The sequence below is a fragment of the Drosophila mojavensis genome, unplaced genomic scaffold, assembly GCF_018153725.1.
Source record: "Drosophila mojavensis isolate 15081-1352.22 unplaced genomic scaffold, ASM1815372v1 contig_16, whole genome shotgun sequence".
Classification (NCBI taxonomy): Eukaryota; Metazoa; Arthropoda; class Insecta; order Diptera; family Drosophilidae; genus Drosophila; species Drosophila mojavensis.
Genome location: NW_025318693.1, coordinates 7111636 through 7133939, shown reverse-complemented (window position 1 = coordinate 7133939; position 22304 = coordinate 7111636). Strand labels below are relative to the sequence as shown.

Below are 22304 nucleotides of genomic sequence, written 5' to 3'. Positions count from 1 at the left end.
CTATGCAACACTTTTTTGTATACGAAATATCCTTCTTTTTTTTTTTTTTTTTTTTTTTTTTTTTTTTTTATTTGTTAAAGCCATACGAGGTTTTTCGATAACCCCTTTGTGAGCTTATTATCTGTTCATTCAGCCCTTTAGGGCGCGCCGGCAACTTACGTTGCTGTCGCAATTTACGAATATTTACAATTACAAATATTTACAACATAATACAATAATAACACAATGATGGCAGCTATATGTCAACTCCTGTTGACCGTCATCCGGGGCGATCGGAGAATCAGGTCCCTTGGTTGTCTCCTTTTAAGCCTCCTAGGAGTTCTGTTTGGTATGAGCATTTTTGCTAGCCTGTTTTTGTGCCGCTCCAATCTATCATTATACCGGCTAGAGTGCTGATTTATCGCATCAAAGACAGTGGCGAGTTTCAGGTCTCTGTGCAGTATGGAAAAATATCCTTCTGCGGTTGAAGATTTTAGTAATATTGGATAAAATATTCAAATTAATATTTATCTAAAAATTGGAATTGAATAAGATAAGAATAAAGTTGTAAGTTTTTTTTGTATATTTATTTTAAGCGCTGAATCTGTACAATGCAAGTTTAGTACCTTAAAGTTGTAAGTAACAATATATTTTTTTTATATAATAATGTTTATTGAAGCCAGTAAAAGATAAGAAAAGGTCAGTTAACAAGAATCTTGTTATACACCTCTTAATACAATCCTAAAATAAATTGTAAAACATAAACGAGCCATCGCCTTTGGGTACATTTAGCGAGTGCTTGCTGTGTTGCAGTGCCGAATTCTTCGTTTATAAAAAGAAAAGTTACGATTTGTGGGATGACAGTGAATCTGTGATAAAAACCGAAAAAACAAGAGAGCCCCTGCGATTCGGTCTACTAAACAGGCCTAACACAGATATAGAAATTGTAGCTTGGGATTAACAGCTGCGCCCAATGCCAATGCCATTGACTGTGGAGGAGGCGTGCAGCAAGTAGCATGAGGCATGTGGCAGTCACGCACGCAGCAGCGCGCTCTGTTTTACATGTGCAGAAAAACTCAATAGCTTAGAACGAGCTGCAAGTTGTTTGTTATAATTACAAATGAAATTGCAGCACTGGCAGCAATGGAGATGCAGTCGCTGCAGCTGCATAGATTTTCGGTTGCTTTCGCAGCAGCGAAATCACGAAAGCGCAGCTTCAATGGCCAAAAGCCTCTGGCCGCAGCCGCCAGTCCGACTAATTGGCGTGATATTTAGACTAAAACAAACTGCGTTGTTTTTTTTTTTTTTTTTTTTTTTGTTTTGCTTGCATTATTACAATTTGTTTTTCATCTTCTTCTCTTTGATGAAATTCATCTGCTGCTGCTTGACATGCACCCAAGCGCAATTAGCCATCAGACAAACGGGCAGGCGGTATAAAATGCTAGCACTGCTCTAGCAAGCACTCAGTTGAGCAACTTAAGAGCAGCGCCCAGCAACAGTTTTGCCATTACGCTGCAGGATATCCACAAAGGAGCTTAGTACACACTCACACACCCAGACACAGTCACACATACACACACACACACACGAGCACAGAGATGATCAAGTACATGTGGCATGTGGCAGCGCTGCTGATAATCTTCTGCTGGCTGCCTGGCTCTACGGCGCGCACGGCCAGCTACCACCACATCAATGGCCTCAGCGTGGAGCAACAGCAGCAGCAGCAGCAACAACAACAGAAAGTGCAACCGGCGGCACAGTCGGCTAGTTCGACGGGCCTGTGGAAAGACCTGTCGCTGGTCTACCGCATCTACCAACAGTGCACGGGCGAGAACCTCTCCGTGTGCCTCAAGGTCAAGCTGCTGACCGGGCTAGAGAAGGCCTTCCGCTCGGCCAAAACGTTGCCCCTGTTCGAGGGCATTCAGTTTGTGAGCAGCACGGATGAGGCGCAGAAGCGGTCACAGCTGCCGCCCATCACGGAGCAGGATATTGAGGCCGTGCTGCCGCGCGGCCTGGATGCCAAGGAGCAGATCCTCAACAGCATGATCATGAAGCGCGTGGCCACCTTCCTGCAGGATCACACGTTGCAGGTGAGTGTGGCTCAGCTTAGGCCAGCCTAAGTGCCCAACCACTGCTCCTTCTCTCTCTCTCTCTATCTCTGCTCTGCCTCTCTCACTCGCAGATCAAATTTCCCGACTTGCGTGGCGTTGATAGCAACTCAGTGGAGGGACGCAAGAAAAAGGATAAGAAGGGCAACGGCGCCTACATCATGATCCCCCTGCTGCTGGGCGGCACCTTCGTGCCCATCGCATACGGCGCACTAGCCATGCTGGCGGGCAAGGCGTTGATCGTGTCCAAACTGGCTCTGGTGCTGGCCTCCATAATTGGCATTAAGAAACTGCTCAGCGGCGGCGGCGGCGGCAAGGAGTCCTCCCACGAGGTGGTCGTCTCCTCCGGCGGCCATTCGGGCTGGGGCCGTGACTTTGACATGGCCTACAGCGGCTGGAAGCCGGCCAAGGAGTCGCCGGGCAGCGCAAAGAGCCTGTAAAGCGGCCAGCCAACCAGCTGAGCTAGCATTTGCATTTGAGATGGAGTTCACCAAAGAAACGATTGCCGCATGAATTGTCTGAATAATCAATAATGTTTAGCTTAATTCGATTATCTCTATATACATATACATATACATATATACATAAATATCTATGTGTAACGAACTAAATGTGTGTGTTAGGCCTAAGTAAGCGTTAATTAAATGTAGTAAACAATTTTTGCTTAAAATTTCGCCTACCTCTTCTCAGTCTCGGCCAGCCCAGCCACGCCTCAACAGCGCCAGCTGAATTTATGATAACAATTTCAAAAAATGCTTACGTGCGTGCTAAAAAAAAAAAAACACTGAAAATGTCTTCGCTTTCTACCAAAAAGAGCTACATATAAAACTGCGAGCACATTTTTTAGAGTCGAATGCAATATTCATAGATCAAATATGCTCGAGCGTCTCTCACTTGCTTCAATTGTGTTGTAGTTGCCGTTGTTGTATTTGTTGTTGTTGCTTTCAGAGGTATGCGACATTTTCACTTTTGCAGTCTGCACAAAATATTAATGAGCTACTGGCCCAGCAAGCAGCCAGGCCAAAACGAGGTAGAACATTGAACCTATTCAACAAAAACTGAGCCTGAGACTCATTTAAATACGTTTCTCACGCCTAATCAAATGGCCTTTTCGTTGCTTAATTGCTGACGTCACATTCGGGGCCTGGGCAACACTTTCATTAATTGAAAATTACTCAAGCCTGACGGAACAAGAGGTAGCCGGAATTCGCCAGCAAATGTCACAGATTGCGGGACAGAGGAGGCCGGAGGGGGCCTCAGGCTTGGCATGAAAGTGAAACTTTCAAAAAGGTGTCAATTCGATAGACGGTAGACGGCAGCTGGAAAAAGGGTTGGGCGCGAGAGCTGAGGACCTGAGCGTGAAATGAAAGCAGTCGGAGCCATGAGTAATCGCAGCGTAGCTGGAGGAACTGAGCCCAGCGTCTAATGAACAGGATGCTGTCAAGCTGTTTCCTGAGCCGAGTCAATGTTCGAGCAAGCATCGTTAAGTATCTTAAATATTTCAGTAATGGCTTTTCTCTAAGACTTTAGCCGCTTAGCCGGCGACGCTTACATAAGCAAAAATCTCAGCTCGTCCGCAGCCATTCAAATGAAATCAAATACTATTTCACTTTCATTGCTTTTGACATGCAGTCAAAATAATTGCCCGAATCTTAAATAGCTGGCTAACAGCCGGCTAGTCGACCGACACATGCCCTACACACGATTCGAGGCTAGATGCGTGCTGCACGAGTGTACAACACCTCAGACCTGATAGCCTGATGGCTGATGGCTGATGGGCATTCAAGTCACGTCACACGCACATCCATCTACATCTACATATACACGTGCACGTCATTTGAATATCCCATCAGCATCAGGCACAGCAGCTACAGCAACAGCAACAATAACAGTAACTAAACACCTTTCGGCTCATCAACTATACGCTGTTTAGGCTACGCAGATAATCAGCTACAAAAAATTTGGCTTGCTTTGCATCTGGAATCGAGCATAAGTAGCGTGCAAATCTCAGCATTCAGCGCTTTCTTTCAGGTACTTGACTAATGCGTAAATTACACAAAAACCGAAGAAGCAAAAAAAAAAAAAAAAACGAAGAAAATGAGGCAAGCGAGAAAGCGCATGTGTAGAGTGTTTGACTATGAAATACTCTTTAATACAGTTTTATACCCTGAACCCTTTAAATATGAGAAATCAAGGTTTAATGCTTTTTTTTTTTTTTTTTTTTAGTTATTGTTAATGATCTTGGCCTTATCTTAATGATCTGAATCTGAATTTAATTTAAGCCAGTTCAAATCACTTGGCATTTAAGTATATATATATATATGATGCTATATATTTTATAGGTATTCTTTAGGTATATATAATAATATAAAATTTAAAAAAAATGTTTCACTATATTTTAAAATATTTTTATCTTTTTTTATTCGCCTTAGAACATTTTCAGTTGGGATTTAAAAAAAAGAATCTTTTTATTTCGGCTTGTAAATATATCTTTCCAGATTAAGAAATTCATACATTAATTATATTGATCTGCTCAAACTGTGTCTGGAAACAAAATTTTTATTATATTTTTTGTTATACACATAAATTAATTTAGATTACCCAATTTTTTATTTATTTATTATTTTTTTTTTTTTTATTTTAAATATTACAAAATAGGTAGAACACTCTAGGTATTAAGCATTTAAGCATCTAATAACTTAGTTTTAACGATAATATAACAATTATTTTGATATACGAAGCATAAAATGTACAATAAAGGAAGCTTAAATTAAAATGAGTTTCACCAGCTTCAATTATGTATATACAAATATATAATGAACTACATATTTGAATTTGCTATAACTCAACTAAAAGCTAAACTAGATGCGAAATGTGAAAATCGTAATACATATTATTAGATATAAAAAAAAAAAAAAAAAAAAAAAAAAAAAGAATTTTAAAATGGGATAACTTAAATTTACATTTTCTGCATAAACACAGTTAGAGACAAATACTGCATTTGATACCAATTTTTATTAGCCATCGTAGCTTTTGCCATATGCAGGGTATTTTTAAAGACGTGCTAAAAATTTAAAATGATAATATTCATGTAAAAGAGTAAAAATTAAAGCGACATAATGCGAAAGATTTTGTGTGATATGAAACTCTTGTGCAAATGTTAGCGATTGGCATACAAAATTGCAGATATATAGAGATATGTTTATGTGCTAATGTGTGTGGAGGAGAGATGTACAGATGGTGGGGCTATAAGTGAGATGGAGAAAAACAAATACATAAATAAAAAGCAAAATTAAAGTGAAATTTTTTTATCCATGCCGCCTGCAAACTAGTTAATTTTCTATTTTACTCCAATTTGAGCGATGCCCGTTGCCGTGTGGTTGCTTTCATCATAAGTAGAGCCGCTGTTGTTGCTGTTGTTGTTGCTGTTGTTGTTGCTGCTGTTGTTGTTGCTGTTGTTGATGTGCTATGATTGGCCAGCTATGCTGGCGTTTGATTAGCGCTAGCTTTAAGTGCCGCATCAAGTCACGTGTCTGCAATTTCTAATGGTTCGATCAGTGGAGCGTCTAGCAGCACGCACCACTTTCAGCCCCAGACCACACTCTGAGCTCGATGGTTCTCAGCCAGCCGAAAGTGTGCCACTTGTGCAGGCGCCAATGCAAAATTTTGAGCTGTCAAAAATTAATGCACGCTAAACTGATTCAAATCATTTAGCGGCTAGGTGTGTCCGAGTGTGTGTGTGTGTTTGTGTCTGTGTGTGCAAATAGCTAAGTGCTGTTTAAGTCTGTTGACAAACAACAATAACAACAACAGCAGCAACAGCAGTCGCTAACAAGCCAGGGCAGCGCTGCTGGCAGCGACTGCGACGTCGACCGTGACTGCGGCACTGCGTCAGCATAGCACACACTCACACTCACGCACACACATGCACGCACGCACACTGTTGGCCAGGCCAAGCCAAGTCAAGCCAGGTTGCATCAAGAGCCGCAGCCGTTGCGCTTCGCTGTGGTTGTGAATGTGGCGATTGTGGTTGTGGCTGTGGCTGTAGTTGTGCTTGACGTCGTCTTCGTCAGGTTGTTTATTTAAATTCTAAGCTCGGCTACTGTTTGAGTCGCCATGTGTGTGTGTGTGTGTGTGTGAGTGTTGGGGATGCGGCTAGCGCGTCGTGAGTCGTCGTTGCCATCGACGTCGTTGTCGGTGTCGTTGTCGTTGTCAGCAACGGCGCTGCTGGCCGGGAATAAAACTCGATCCGCGTGCGTCTTCTAGCCACAGTTTACGGATTGCCTTCTGACCGACAGATCGAATAAGCCAATCGAGCGCAGTGCACTCAATCAACTGTACAGCTGAGACTCAGGCAGAGTCGTGTGCCCAAATCAAGGATAATCAATACCAAGTGTCAAGTGTTGTTGTGGTGTGTTGCGTCAGATCCCACGCTGCCCCCCCGCTCACGCAAAGAGAATTAAACAAAAACAAATTCAATTATGCTGAAATCAGTGTGCCTGTTCGCGCTGCTTGCCTCAGCGGCAGCAGCAGCCTCTGAGGCTGACAGCCTGTTGACGAGTGCCCTTCGCATGGTCAAGGACTGCGGCGAGCGCTCCATGGTGCTGTGCATGAAGGTAAACAAAAAAAAAAAAAAAAAAAAAAAAAAAAAAAAAAAAAAAAAAGAAAACAACAACAGTGTGCAGAGCGCGGCTTTATCAATCGATTATCTCATATCACAAATATGAAAACATCACCCACTCACACACACACATACACTCTTATGTAAACAGGAACGCGCCTTGCACTACTTTGACTCGGAGAACGGAGATGTGAAGCTGACGGAGGGCATTTCCCTGGTCAAGACCGATGATATACCCGTGGGACGTTCCCTGAACGATGTGGCCCTGCCCGAGGAGGCGGAGGCACGCGAGAGTGAGGTCGACTCGCTGCTGGTGGAGCGTGTCGCACGCTTCTTCGGCACACACACGCTGCAGTTCAAGGTGCCCAAGGACTCCATACAGGATATGCAGCGCGCTCTCGAAGAATGTGAGTAAAGCATATCAAACTAGCCAAGCAGCCAAACGGAAAGCTTGCTCTTTGCTTCTGGCTTACTGGTTCTGCGCTATTCTGCCAATTTGGGTTAGTGGTGCAATTATCGTTGTCAGCGCGATGCAGTTGCGTCTGGCTGCCAACCTGCAGCAGCAGCAACAGCAGCCGCAGCACACGCAAACTGGGCATCGCTGGAAATCCTGTTTTCACTGTTAGCTGTCGCACACACATGCACACATTGGGGTCAGAGCCAGCCAGCAGGACCGATGCGGTGGCTCTTGGTCTAGCGGTGCATTGACAGGCGCTTGTGGCATGCAGCTTGGCAAGCAACCTTGTTGCCGCTTGTTGCCGCTCGTTGCAATTAATTGCATTTTAGCCAGTTCAGCGCGGCTCGGGCGCACTTTCTTTTCTGTGCGATTTCCGACCATAGAAAGCAGCCAATCCTGTTTGCCGCTTCATTATTCATTGCTCATTGCCGTCCAATTAATAATTATGCGCCTTGCTCCAGTTGCTAATGAGCAGATAACAAGCCAATGGCCAGCCAGCAAGCGAAAGTATCGCATGTCAAGCAGACATTTATCAAATGAATTTATTTTATATATCAATTTTCAATATCTTATTTTTGCTTGCTTGATTTTTTTTTTTGTTTGTTTAGCACGCGGCAAGAAGAAGGAGAAGAAGAAGTATCTGATGCCGCTGCTGATGCTCTTCAAGCTGAAGATGGCCGCGCTGCTGCCCCTGGCCATTGGCTTCCTGGCGCTCATCTCGTTCAAGGCCCTGGTCATTGGCAAGATTGCGCTGCTGCTCTCTGGCATCATCGGTCTGAAGAAGCTGCTCGAGTCGAAGAAGGAGAACTACGAGGTGGTTGCGCACCCGCACTACGAGCACGAGCACAGCTACGGCCGGTCGCTGCACAACAATGCTGAGGCACAGAACCTGGCCTACGCGGCGTATCAGCAATAGATGCTGAGGTCACAGCATCAGAGCAACAACAATTAGTGCAATACACACAAAGGAAGATGATGAAGAGGAAAACTCATGAAAGTGAAGGAAATGCAAAGGAAATGAGCACAGAGCTCTCGCAGCTCGTTTAATTTATTTTATTTATTTAATTTATTTCTAGCTTAACTCAAGCGAAAGGCGCCATCAGCAGCAGCAACAACACAAAACAAACAAAAAGAAAACAAAAGAAAACAAAGAAAAAACACTGTCAAACAAGAGAAATGAAACCCTAGTTAATAAGCTCTAACAAACATGAAGTCGGCTGTAATTGCAGTCGGCTAAATGAAAGCGGGGGCGGCACTTGCTCAAACTTAAACTTAACTAAACTGTTAACTGTAAACTATAAATTATAACTTTAAACTGTAAACTGTAAACTGTAAACTCTAAACTGTTAACTCTTAACTGTTAACTGTACTCGTGTACTTGTATTATGTGTAATTATTTGCTCATAGCTTTACTATTTTTTACAACTATTAACTATATACAGTTTCTGATTGTTTTACGACAAGCCACACACAAACTACTCTGTCCAGTCAACGTTTCGCCACGCCCCCACGCCCGCACCCAATTGCCCCAACTCACACGCACACGCACACGCACACACAGACACAGACACTCAAATGAAACTCAATAAAGCCGCATTTATCTGTAACCAAAAACATCGCTTTGCATTTCACAGGCATAACTACATATATATATATATGCATACATATGCGTATATATGTTTATATTGCGCATACGCAACGTGCGTCGCATACAGCTCGCTTGCTTGCTTGCGTCTTTTTTTTTCGGATTTTTTCTTGTGTTTTTCAAGTGAAATGCTTTCACTCTTTCACTAATAAAATGAATTACCAACTAAGGCGAACGAGGCCAGTGATATCAATTGCATGTGCGACACACAAAATCACACAGCAACAGCAACAACTGCACGAAGAAGTCGAAGCAGAAGCTGAAGCCGAAGCTGAGGAAGAATTTCACTTGCCAGCCAGCGCACTGAGGCGTGCAGGAGATCCAACTGAGAGCTGCAATCGCTAGCTGCTGGCCAACTAGCTTCCTATTGGCCTAGCCATTGCACATACACTCTCCAACATGCTCACGGCCCCCTCCCACCCACTCTCTGCCCACGCCAATGTGCTCATTGGTATCCGGTGTCGCTCCAAAATCAAATGAAAGTCCCCACATTTGGCTACGACCTGCTTTTTGCATGTGCAATTGCAGCACGTATGCTCTGCACGCCCCGCCCCGCCGCGCAATGTCAATGCTGCCATGAAGATGGGGCACGCCCTGCTTGTGTGGGGGGAGTCGGTGCAATTTATGGCCGTATGGCAAATGCCAAATGGCCAAAACGATTTCTTAACTGTTTGTCAACAATTTTCGCCTGCTGCAACTGTTGCTGCTGCTGCTGCTGCTGTAGTTCGTTGAATCTGAAATGTTGCTGGTGAAAGTGTTTATTAATACAATTTCTAGTGCTTGCGTTTGTCACAGTCTGTGGCAATGGGAAAATTAATTCCACTTATTTGGCCAGATTTGCGGCAATCGCTCTGAAAATCTGGCCCAGACACAGCCTGAAAACTTTGCGCTGCCTCTGTTCGAGTGCGAAAACTTTGGCCAGGCTGTGGCTCAAACTAAGCCTTAAAGTTCTGGCAAATTGCAAATTGGCCTACTCGAAAATAAGTGGGCTGCAGGGGGCGTGCCACTTCTGGTTACCTAAAGTTTACGACTGTCGGAATTCATTAGCAAAATATGCAAAACTTTATCAACCACTCGGTGGCTAAAAGCTGTAGACGGTGTAGAGTTTATCTAACGACCTACCAGTTGCTGTTGTCGTTACAGTTGTTGCTGTAGTTGTTGTTATTAAGGGCTTTGTTGCACTCCGACGGGCTTGCAACACCTTAGCTTGTTTCCAGTTCCGCCTGAAAGTATGCAACACTTTCGAATCAACTTTTTGCTGTTGCCCCAGAGCAGCCAAAAGATCCATTGTGCGGTGCGAGTGGTCAACCGCTTTCGGATTGCTTTTCCCACAGCAACAACAACTGCAAAGATTAGAAAGGACAAATCATTAGGCAAGTGTGAGATGTCTAGGGAGTTTATTTACGCACACACATGAATTGCAGCAAAACTGAACCAATATCAAATACAAAAGGGAAACTGGAGAAATCATAAATGTTTGTTTTACTGAGAAATATTTAGTAAATAAAGTATGAATGTGAACTGAGTCTGGAAAGTAAAACATCACACTTAACTATAAAATTCTTAAAAGCAACAACATTTTTTTGCTTTGAACTTGGGATTTTCGTCAGACTTTAAATTCCGAAAATAATTTTCTTAGAAAAATGTCTTGGGCCCAAACCTCGAGATGTGCGTTTATATTCTTAAAATAATTCGTGGTATAAAAATTCTTGCCTTAAGTATTTGAAATATGCAGCAGGTATTAAAATAGTTTAGAATCCTGTCGAATTTTTCAAGTAAACAGACTTAGAGCTCTGCTCGAAAAATTCTATAGCGATAAAAGCCACAAACTCTCGGTATGTTGTAGCTCAAAATGTAGCCTTCCAGAGGGAAAAATTTTAGTCTCCTCTCTTTGTCTCTCTGCCGTCCATTGAAAATCATAACGACTGTCTGCATAGTCTGTGTAGTCATCTCACTCTCAGCAACATATGTTTTTGTCTATTGCTCTCTCTCTCTCTCTCTCACTCACTCTCCCTCTTTATCTCTCTCTCTCTTTCATAGTCATAGTCAGAATTAGAGAGAAGCCTGCAACTAACGTACGGAGCAATCAATAAAAAGTTGAACAGAATTAGAAGACTTAGAATGGAGAATCTCTTATTCCTTTTACAACATTCAATCATGAGTTAGATGCGACATATATTTTAAAACAGTAAGTGTGTGTGTAGAAATATATTTATATGAGCTATATGACTTAAAATTAAGCTAAAATAATATTTACATAATATACAATTCTTTGAATTCTCAAAATAAAGTTAGTTCTTCATAGATGTGCGTCATATATAAATTTAATTTTTATTTTATTTATTTATTTATTTATTATTATTATTATTTTTTTTTTTTTTTTTTTTTTTTGTAATTAAAGTAATATATTGAAATCATAGGGAACAGAGAGTGAAGAAAGGGAGAGTGTATAAACTTGAGCATAAATATTCTATTTATATATATATTTCAGCTATAAATATTCTATTTATATAGATTTTATACATTTATACTCTTCACAATTGTCTCTCATTTTATATATAAAAAAAAAAAAAAAAAAAAAAAAAATCAAGGGCTTACTGCTTGGCACAAAGGCAACGCCTATTTCCTACATTACTAGCTAGCTACAGATTTAACTCAATCGGAACTCTAATATCCGCTGATTTATTTTGGGCGCTTACAAGATTTTAAAAAACTTCAAATTTGACTCTTTAAATGGGCGTTCATTTGTGGTAATGCCATAATTGCAGACGCTTATTTGATGGAGCTGCCTGTATTGGATCTGAGCTGTGGCGCCTCTTTCATAACATTTCTGGAGCTCGACAATGGCTCATTATGTAATGGCCAAGATGTGCGAAATGAAACAACAACAATAACAACAACAAAATTGGCCGCAAGTCGGCGCCGTGGGTCGCCGGCCGCGCGTGTGCACTGACCATGACCATGATGCCAGCTGCTGCAGAAGCACCCACAACACGAACAACAACAACAACAACAACGTTGTCAGTCACTTGGCGTTGATGTACAACAATTTCCGTTATTGGGCCACGGCGGCATTACATGTGCAAAAACTGAGCCGAACTCGAGCAGATTTGGCCAAAATGTGAGTTGTATAACGCGACTGGTTCAACTATAAAGCGAACGGGTCAGCTGGCCAGCAGGCTCAGTTGAATCGCGTTCATCGAGCTGCACAGCATGGAAAGTCTGCCGCCTCTGCTCTTGCCACTGTTGCTCCTCATCAGAGCCACAGCTGGCACCGACCTGCAGCAGGACAGCCTGGAGGAGCTGCAGCACTTCAAGCAGTGCGTGCGTGGCTCGCAGCGCGGCAAACTGAGCGAATGCCTGGGCCGCTCCGCTCTCAACTTCATACAGCGCTTCGAGGAGCGGGACAATGTGACCTTTGTGGCCGACCTTGTGGCCGTCAAGCAGGAGACGGCCGCCAGTCGCTCGCTGGTGAATGTGCTGGACACAGATCCGGTGGACTTTCGCGGCATTCTGGAGAATGCGGGCGCTGTGATGGGGCAGCGCAGCCTGGAGTGGCACATGGATGGCATTTATCCCGGCCTCATGTTCAAAATCGGACCCACCGCCGATGCGAACAGCGTGGCGGAGTTTGTGCTGGACACTGATGCGCTCGACCAGCGGCAGTTTGGCTTTGAGGAGGCCAGCACAGGTGAGCTGTGAGACTCTCAGATAAGGTTATGTAAATGGACTGACACATATATACACATAGGTCGCTTGCTGGCCAAGCAGTATCTGGTGCCCTTTCTGCTCGGTCTGAAGTTCAATTTGGTGGCCCTGGTGCCGCTGCTCTTCGCTGGCATTTGCCTGCTGCTGAAGAAGTCCCTCTTCCTGGCCAAGCTGGCGATCTACGTGAGCAGCTTCCTGGGCCTCGGCGGCGTGCTGGGCACGCTGGGCGGCTTTGGTGGCGTGGGTGGCCTTGGAGGCGGTGCCGCTGCCTTCGGCTATGGCGGTGGCTTTGGCGGACCACGCCCCATTGGCCATTTCCCGGGCAAGACAACAGTTTACAGCCACAACGACGAGCTGCACCATCAATCCTACAATGTGCACGAGCCGCAGCCCTATAAACGCAGCGACCGCAAGGTGCGCTTCGAGCAGCCCCGGGAACAGCCAGCGGCAGCTGCTATCACCAAGCGACCCACCGAGGATCGTTTCTACGACTATGAGAAGCAGCACAGGGTAAAGAATCCGCTGGTGGACAGCATTGGCTCAGCGGATGCGCTAGTGCGCAGTCTGCAGAGCAGCTCTGGCTCCAGCCAGATGAATGGCTGGCAGGTTGTGGATGTGAGATCGCTGTGAGCTCGTAAAAGTAAGAAGAGTCTGATGGAAAATGGAAACCAACTAAAGTCATTTAAGGCTTCGTTGGCTGCGTGAAAATTACTCTTGGAGCCATCCATCGTTCCATCCAAAAACTCAATTTTGTTGCAGAGTGCTTCATATTCTAATTAAGACATAGTTCAATTAGCTTAACTTAACTTATGAAATAAATAAACATATATATGTGTAGGTATATAATAAATCGTTGTTTTTTTTTTTCTAAGCGCTTTCCAAAGCGAAAGTCGCTCCATGCGAAAGATTTGGCGGTTCAGTGAGCACTGAAGAGTTCGAGCTCTGTCAAGAGTTCGAGCTGGCGTGAAAGACAAACTTTTCTTATTAGATTCCCATCAAGAGCGCTCGCTTCGGCTGTGTCGCGCTTTGACAAGCCATTTAATTGTTCCATTCTGCTGTGAAGCCCGTGACGTCACAGCGCTCATATAAATAATAGGCCACAGGCTGGCAGCCGACTTATTTGTAGTTCGAACGTGAAACATGCGGCAAGTCGTGTTCTTCTGGCTGTGGCTGGTGCTCGCCGCTGCCCGGGCACAAGAGCTGAACGGAACGAGTGAAGTCTCCTTGTGGAGCAGGCACAGTCTGGGTCAGCTGCTGCAGCTGTGCCTGTCCGACGCCGAGGCGTGGCACTGCCTGGCCGAGCAGGCGGAACGGCTGCTGGATGCAGCCCGGCAGGATAACAGCACCTGGCAGCTGAGCGAGTATCTCAGCATCGAGCCGCATCAGCCAAACACCATGCAGATGGAGCAGAGGAAGCAGGGGCGCAGCTCGCGAGGATTGCCAGCCAAGCTGCTGGAGCTGGCGCAGGGCAGGGCGCTGCGCGTGAGGCTGCCACGGCAGCTGACCATATCGAATGCCATCGATGACTTTGGCACTGCACCGGGCTCGGATCAAGGTACGATAGCTCGCATAGATGATAAAATCGATAACATAGTTGCGGGCTTTGGTAGTTTGGCAGTGCATGCGACAGCGACAGATACAGATAAAGATAAAGATAAGCTAAAAAAGAAAAAGAAAAAGAAAGACAAAGACAAGAAGAAGAAAAAGAAAAAGAAGAAGAAAAAGAAAAAAGGTAAAGATAAGAAGAAAAAGAAAAATAAAAACAAAAACTGTTTCAATAAAACAGGTCGCAAGAAGAAGGACAAAGATAAGAACATGGCCATGATGGGCGGCATGATAATGCTGGCAACCTTCGCGCAAATGTTCCTCGGCAAGGTCATCATCATCGCTGGCGCTGCCTTCATAATGGCCAAAATCGCTCTCGTCATATCGCTGCTGGTGAGTCAATTTAGTAACGAAATGATTAACAAAATGAAGAAGAAGAAGAAGAAGAGAGAAAAAAAAAAACAATTTGCATTTGCAGCACTCAAAGAAAAAGTGCACTTAAAACTTAAATTGTTCATTTTTATTGCTGTGAAAGGGAAGCAAAGTAAATGATAATGTGAAAAGTAATCGGATAGCATTAAGCCGAAATAGCTTGTGCATATATTAGTGCAGTAGCAGCTGCTGAGCTGATATGTCATGTTCGATAGTTTAACTCTCCATTTGTAGGCAAGCACAATGAGTAGTAATGAAAGGTTTATCACCATTGTCATGCATAAAGTTCTTGAATAGTAAACTCTTTGGCTTTTCATAATATCCTAAGGGAATGAATGGAAGAATGTGGAATGGAAGAATATGATGAACTTGTCGAATATTGTTCACCTTTGTATCAAAATATTTTCACGAGTTTATTAATTCAGACGTATTATTATTCTCTTACTGCTTTCTCCAGACAGCGTTCAAAGCAATTAGCTTTTGAGTGTAGACATTTATAAGAATCAGTTCATATCAAACAGCTTTTGTATGCAGCCAATTAATAGCTCTTTGCAAAGGTATAATATTCATAAAATTAACAAATTAATTCAAAAAGTGACTAGCCAATAACATAAAATATCAATTCATTTTCAATGAAAAGAAAATCATGAGAAATATTTGATATATTATAGCCATATATACATATATTTTGCTCGACTTCTCCGAGTGTAGGCTAAGCACATTTAATCCGATCAAGTCAATTGGCGCTACGCTCATTTTTGCAGGGCAGTCTAAAAAAGGGATCGACTGGTGGCAGTAGTGCGCCGGAGCACGTGATCGTGACGAGCGGTGGAGGAGGACACAGTCACGAGAGCGGCTGGCATCGCAGCATGCCCACGCACGACTACAGTGGCACCCATCCGGCGGAGACGGCAGGAGACGAGTCGCATTCGAATCACGATCAGGCGTACTATGCCTACGAGATGGAGCAGCCGAGTCGACGACAATTGACGATAAGTAAAGAAGCGAAGCCAACAAGTGCCGCAGTGCGCAGACCTGGTTTTCTCTAGCTTTATGTATTTCTGTGGTAAAAATAATCGTAACTATGATAACTAGGCTTAGGCTAAGTTGAAAGTCAACAAGTGTAAATACAATTGCAGACAAATTGAAGCTATGCGAAACAATTTCGGTTCTTTGGTGATGGGCGAGCTGCTGGGCGAGCTTATCGGGTGACCTTGGTGGAGGCGCCAGCGGCAGCGCCCGGGCCACCGGCTGCACCGCCGGCACCAGCCTGCGGCAACCAGGCGTGATAGGCCTTGTCCTGCATCATCATCTCGTCGTCGATGCTGCGATGATAGGAGCCACCGTCGTGGCCGCCGGTGTCATACTCGCCCTGGTGGCTCGACGAGTAGGTGTGGCTCTGCTGCACCTGCGGGTGCTTGACAATCTCATAGGTGGTCTTCTCGCCGCCGTCGTGGCTGACCAGCTTCTTCAGCCCGATGATGGCGCTGATGATCAGCGCGATCTTGCCCACGATCAGCGCCTTGCCGGCCACAATGGCTATCGAGTGATAGGCCATCTTCAGTATGGCCGTCTTGAGCAGCACGGCGGCTATGAACGGCCCCAGATACTTCTTGTCGTCCTTCTTCTTGCGGCCCTCGCTATCCACGCCCGCCGGCTCGCCGTTCATGAAGTAGCCCAGCAGCGACTGCAGCCAGTCCTGGCTGTTGCGTTCGCCGTAGCGCAGCAGCCGCGGCAGATTCACCTGCAGCTGGTGGCTGTGCAGGAAGTGGAGGAAGCGCTCCAGCAGCAGCGCGTCCAGGCTCTTGCTGGACATGTGCTCGAGGTCGCGATTGTTCAGCTGGTGCTCGCTAATGCTGGCGCGTCCTGTGCGCGTGTCCTCCGTGCCAGCGGCGCCGGCTCGCCTCACCAGATTAATGCCATCCACAATGCTGAGCTGCTGCACCTTAAGAGCGCGCCCAAGCAGGCGGGCTCCCTGCAGCTTGCAGCACCAAAAAATATCCTCGCTCTCGGCGCACTGCGTCCACACGTGCCGCATGGTGCGCAGCAGTCCGCTCTCGCCCGCAGCAGTCGCATTGTGGGGCACCTCCAGCGTCCAGATGGGCGCCGCCAGCAGCAGCAGCACGCCGAGTAGACCCAAACGCGTATCCATTGTGTGCATATGTGTATATCCTTTGGGATTAGCCTCTGCTCACTTGACAGCTGTGCGTGTGCTGTATGTTGTCGTTCTGGCCAACTCGCTCGGCCAACTGATCTTGTGCGGCGGACTGTGCCACAAATTTATACACTTGTAGTTGCCACAATTAGCCAGGCAGCCGTTGCATCCAGTTTTGCTTTTGTTGGCGCCCCAGTGCCAGTTGGCTATTCAGAGCGTAATATGCATGTTGGATGCACTTCTGTTCAGCTGCCGATCTGCTAAGCTGCCGGCGCAATCTGCTTCGCTGCAGATTTAGTGCAATTGGCAGTAAAACCGCCAGCCAGGCATCCAGGCAGGCAGCCAGCCAGCCAGGCATTTTCATTGCTCATTGTGGTAATTAGCAAGTCTTTGTAATTATTTCAATCGTTTTTTTTTTTTTTTTTTTTTTTCGTTTTGTTTTTATTACCGCCGCTGCGCTTAATGATACATTCGCTCTAACGCCCACTTTCATCGGCAGCCCCCAAACATACAGACATTAAACTAAAAAAACTCTTTATATATGGAATATATACATCCAGCAGCCTATCTTGGTTGCTCTTGTCTTTTATTTGGACACGCAAAGATTTTGGCACAGATATTAGCCATGCTGCATAGAAAACGAAATTGACTCAATTTGCGGGCAAATTGCAGCCTTGCCAACGGAATTGCTAGAAAATTGTCGCCGCCAATAAGAAAGTTAATGAAAGTGCGGGGCTATAGAACTCGGAACGAATCGGTATGATCGTTTATGGCAATTATTCTATGATAAGCCATGGGGCAACACAAGAGAATTTCTATTTTGCGCGGGTTGCCTTGACAGTAGTAACATTTGATTTTATTAAATTTTATATGATATATAGTAGGCACTGAAAACTTTAAAATCCTTAAACATGCCAGTAGTTATTTATCGTATTCAGTAGAAAATGCAGTGAAGTGAATGATCGTGTACTTTTTGCCCAGCACTTCACATCCAAGCGTGTTATCAAAGGAACAATCAATATTGATTGTAAATATTTTTTTTCAAACAGAGGTTTAAAATTCTGTCACTATAAAAATATATTTTCCATGCTCCTTTATAGTCGCCATTTATTTATATATAACAATCCCCACAATGCCATTGCAATGGCCAGTTGAACAAAAAACTATAGCATGCTTTCAGGCTGCGCATTGAAATGACATATCAGGCAGCCTTTGTCAGCTGCATACCTGAAGCGCTGCAGCTGGCTTCTGGATAATTTGGGTTTTTTATTAAATTAATTATAATTTCAAAGAAATGCCATGCAATGAGCTGTCAGGTGTATATTATCTCGTATACATAAGTAATTATATGTATATATATGTGTGTATATACATATATATTTATACAGGTGCAAGCAGCGTGAAAGTTGAAAATTTTGATGCTGCCAGCGAGACAAGATGCACTCTGTCTTGTTCTACATTTTGGACATGCACAGCTGAACAGAGGCGAGCATGTGTTTGGGCTTGTATGGGAAGCCAGACCGCATAATCCGCTGGCGATAATTTATGGTAATTCACGTGGAGCTCACACGCAAGCGCAATGCAACTTTCGCAGTGGAAGCTGCAGCTCATCCGCTGCAAATAGCCCAAAAAGCAGAGCTAATTTAATGCAAGAGCAACAGCAACAGCAACAGCAGCCGTGGCAGTGGCAGCAGTGGCAGAAATAGCCAATTTGCTGTAATTGCCATTTGTGTTAACAGCAGAGCAAACAAAACGCTTAGCAGCCTGCGCCGCATTCAATGCCAATAGCGGCGCTTAGGAACAAAAGAGTGAGGCAACGAACTTGCCAAGATCAGCACGAAACTTTTACCATCGATTTATTTGGCCTTTGTTTTGTGGCAGGCCCGGCAAGTAGACCAAAAGCCAAACCAGAACGAGTCGTGGCGCTCTGGGAAAACGCCAAGCGTGGGTCCCAGGCAATTGCATAAAAGGAAAAGCCTTCGTTGTTTTGCTTGTTGCTTTGTTGCTTTTTTTTTTCATTTTTGGCGGAGTTTTCACTTTCACTTTGTGTTGACATCGAATGCGCCCCCGCTGGAAAAATACTACAGGTAGGCAGCGCAATTTCTGTTGCTTCAGGTGCTGGCCTGGCCCGATGGTTGCCTGGCTGCGATGGTTAATCAAAAATTAAGCGCTGCTGGCCAATTACGTTTCACTTTGACCCCGCCGTGGAAAGCCGGACTCCGTGACTCTGGCCTGACGAACTCTGCTGCGCTGATGAATTTATTATACGCCTCGCCGTGCTGTCAACCACATTTGTTGCTGTTGCTGATGCTGATGCTGTTGCTGATGTTGCTGATGCTGTTGATGTTGCTGATGCTGCTATTGTTGGTTTTCTCAGGCAATTTTCTTTCAATTCAAGTCAATTTAATGTAAATATTTTGTGTAGATTTGCATGCGCTGCCAGCAAGTTACAAATCATTTTGCTTGTGTTTTATTTAACAAATTCTGGCAGTAAAATTCAAATTTATCCCCTGCGCATTTGCACACACACACACATAACACACACACACGCACAGCCGCAGTTTTCCACCCTCAGTGCGGGCTTAGCGTTTGAGCTTCTCGGAAATAAATTGCGTGTGCACAGCTGGGGGCTTTCTAGCCAACATAGAGCATAGCTCATAGCCGCGTCTGTTGTTTTTGTCCTCGCCTTGCGTTACGCCACATTAGAGTAATTCATAAATAAAGCTCTCGCTTGATTACCTTATATGCACATTCGCATTCGAGTTTCCCCCAAAGTATTTGCAGTGAAATTTCGATGGCAGCACATCATTTGCTTAGCGCCCAGTCAAACAACATGCAAAGTTCAATGTTAAATGCCAATCAATGTGAACATGGCCGCTGCAGTCGTTTGCTGCCGAATGCGAGACGTTGGCCAAGCTCCGAGCAGCGCTCATCAATCAGAGCCGGAGCCCCGTTCAATGTTTTCGTTTGCCGAAAACGCAAAAGCGACATAGAAAATATCAGACGAGTGCGGTGCATTAAATTTCACATTATAAATGAATTTGAGGCCTTGACATTTGTTGCTGTTCAACAGAGCAGAGCCGGGCTCGCTCTCGCTCAGGGCCGCAGGCCTCTTGTCAGACTGCCATGATACGGCTGCAGACAACAGCAGCCGAAATAACTACGAAAAGTAAGAGTGATCGACTGCCCGACTTCGATATGCTCTGTACTTACTACTTTAGCTACATTCTGCGGGAATCTTCTTTGTGTGGGACTCTTATACAATGATCAAGATATAAAGGAAGAAATAATATCTACTTTCTCTTTCAAGGAGTTCAATGCTTCGAATAAACTTTCCTGCATAAATATGTAAAGCATAAATATTGTGAGTTCAGCAGCTCCAACTCTCTCTGGAACACACCACAAGAATTAAGCCCCATTTACCCTTCTTAACATCGTTATGCTTACAGGGTCAACAACAAGGACTGTAAACAATTTTTTATTACATTTGTGCAGCACTCAGCGAGGGGGCAGACAAAAGGTCCTGCCGCATAGACGCGATTGTTTGCACAAATCCTAAAGAATTTGGGAAAATATTGTGGAATTTAAATATGATTTTCGGCTGTGTCCCGCCGTGGTCGTAATTTGGTCACCTTGACAAATGACAGAAGCTTTAACCCTTTAAAAAAAAAAAAAAAAAGAGATCTTCGCAAGCCCTCAGCACTGTGCGGGTTCAATGGACCGGCTGCACAGCCAACCGTTGATGATAAATTGATGCAAAGGCGAACGTGACACGGCCCCAAAATAGAAAAAAAAATCACAAACACAAACGAGCAGACAAAAGTGAAAGCATCTGCGGCTAAGTGAAACTGGCCAAGGAAGAGCTGCTGCGACCTTTTGGCAAAGCATCATCAAGTTGCCTTGGCCGCGACATTGTAGCACCATGCATTGCTCTCTAGCCACAGCGCCACAATGTGGCAAGTCTGTGGAGACTTTCGAGCTGCGGCGGAGCTTGTTGCATGTCAATATGCGGCAAGACGCAAAAGCTGATCGACTTAAGCTAAACAGTTGCAAATGCCAAAGGCGCCACAGATTTTCCTTTCTTGAAGAGTAAATACTGTATGTTTAGATGCGTGTATTTGTGTGAGTGTGTTGCTGGGTGTGCGTGTATGTATGTGTGTGCGTTCATGCTTACAGGCAAAGCTCAAGAGCTTTTACATTGTATACCTGATAATGACTTTTCCAGTTGCTGAATGCAAACATTTGCGATATATTATTGTCTGCGTTTCGCGCTCTCACCCTTTCGGCCCTATACACTGCCGTCTTCTTCTGCCCCTTGTGCTTCTCCTTCTCACTGACTTGGGTCAAATGTGCATGAATTTTAATTGTGGCTTTCTGCGATTTAATCGCTTTAATTAGAGAATGAGATGCCATGCCGAACAAAGGTTGCTCGACCATTACACACTCTTTATGTTGTAAATGCGATGCTTGAGAATCTAATGACAAGGCACGCACAGAGCTCAAAGTACCCATCTGCACAAGCAAATAGGTCGACAGAGAGAGCGAGAGAGATAGAGAGAGAGAGTGAGAGTCAACGAGAGGGAGAGCAGCAGATGTCGAAATGTACATCTGTCCAATTTTCACCAAAGAAAGCAAAAGCAACGCATTATAATTAATTGATGCAATAATAAAAATAAATTTACTTTGACACTAGACACTTGCGCGTGGCCAGCTATGAAAAATGCTCAAAAGCTTTTCATCTGTATACTCTCTCTGGGCGGGTATAAGTATGCACTCGCGAAATTTGATATACATTCGAAAATATAAAGAAAATAAAACAAAATATATTACATTCTATTTAAATCAAATTCAAATATAATGAAAATGAAACTCAATATATTGTATCTAATACATATTCATTTAATAAATCAATAGCTACCCCTAGCTAAAGAAATTTATAGATTCAGGCAAGTCTGAGCTAAAACTTTTTTATATAATTTTATACGCTAAAAAACTTTTTTGATTGATTTTATCTAATTCCACCAACAACTTCATCGGCTTAGCTATGTACAAACTGATTGATGAGCTGCACTGTAAAAGATCAAGTCCTTCATATGCCAAAGTTGTAATACCTGTACATACCTTTTTATGTGCTATATAATGGAAAATTTTGCGAAAAACTTGTATACAAAAGCATTTCTAATATTTCGTATTAACTCTGCACGAAATACTTTTAGCAAATTCCCACATCATTTTGACTCACGTTTTGTCTGCAAGTGTATTACATCTTCGCAAGCTCTAAGCTGTTCTTGAGCTTGCCTTGTTTTTACTTGAGGCTTCAAATTGGCCAAGCGTTTAAATAAATTGTGTGGAGATTAAATGAAAATTGCCTCGTGCCGAGTGTCGAGTGTCGAGTGCTGCATCCCCATCGAGCGACGCCTGTCCAAGCTGAAGCTCATTTCAGGCTTATCCCCATTCACATCCCCAGCCCCAGCTCCAACTCCATCGCCATCTCCCTCTTCAGCTGGTGACACGTATGGCTGCTGACACATCCGCTGAAGCAGAAAGTTGTCAGCATCGCTGATCGCCTCTAAAGGCTAATTAGTATGAGATTTGGTCTTTGATTAGTTGCAAAGAGTCATCAAAAAAGACAGCAAATGATGAAAGCGAACGCC

General features: G+C 44.3%; 4 protein-coding genes across 4 annotated transcripts; 3 read left to right on the top strand and 1 right to left on the bottom strand.

The window, feature by feature from the left end:
• The first annotated feature begins 1577 nt into the window (after window positions 1-1577).
• LOC6573147 lies at window positions 1578-2527 on the top strand. Its single transcript, XM_001999202.1, has 2 exons — window positions 1578-2069; window positions 2162-2527. The coding sequence occupies exons 1-2, from the start codon at window positions 1578-1580 to the stop codon at window positions 2525-2527; spliced, it is 858 nt and encodes a 285-aa protein (XP_001999238.1).
• A 3818-nt stretch (window positions 2528-6345) lies between these two features.
• LOC6573148 lies at window positions 6346-8755 on the top strand. The gene is made up of 3 exons (XM_001999203.4): window positions 6346-6703; window positions 6860-7115; window positions 7774-8755. The coding sequence occupies exons 1-3, from the start codon at window positions 6569-6571 to the stop codon at window positions 8079-8081; spliced, it is 699 nt and encodes a 232-aa protein (XP_001999239.1). The 5' UTR covers window positions 6346-6568; the 3' UTR covers window positions 8082-8755.
• A 3268-nt stretch (window positions 8756-12023) lies between these two features.
• Window positions 12024-15583, top strand: LOC6573149. Its single transcript, XM_001999204.3, has 5 exons — window positions 12024-12501; window positions 12562-13124; window positions 13800-14073; window positions 14305-14456; window positions 15260-15583. The coding sequence occupies exons 1-5, from the start codon at window positions 12024-12026 to the stop codon at window positions 15542-15544; spliced, it is 1752 nt and encodes a 583-aa protein (XP_001999240.2). The 3' UTR covers window positions 15545-15583.
• A 113-nt stretch (window positions 15584-15696) lies between these two features.
• LOC6573150 lies at window positions 15697-16647 on the bottom strand. Its single transcript, XM_001999205.1, has one exon. It carries the CDS (start codon window positions 16645-16647, stop codon window positions 15697-15699), a length of 951 nt encoding a protein of 316 aa, XP_001999241.1.
• Between the last annotated feature and the right edge of the window lie 5657 nt (window positions 16648-22304).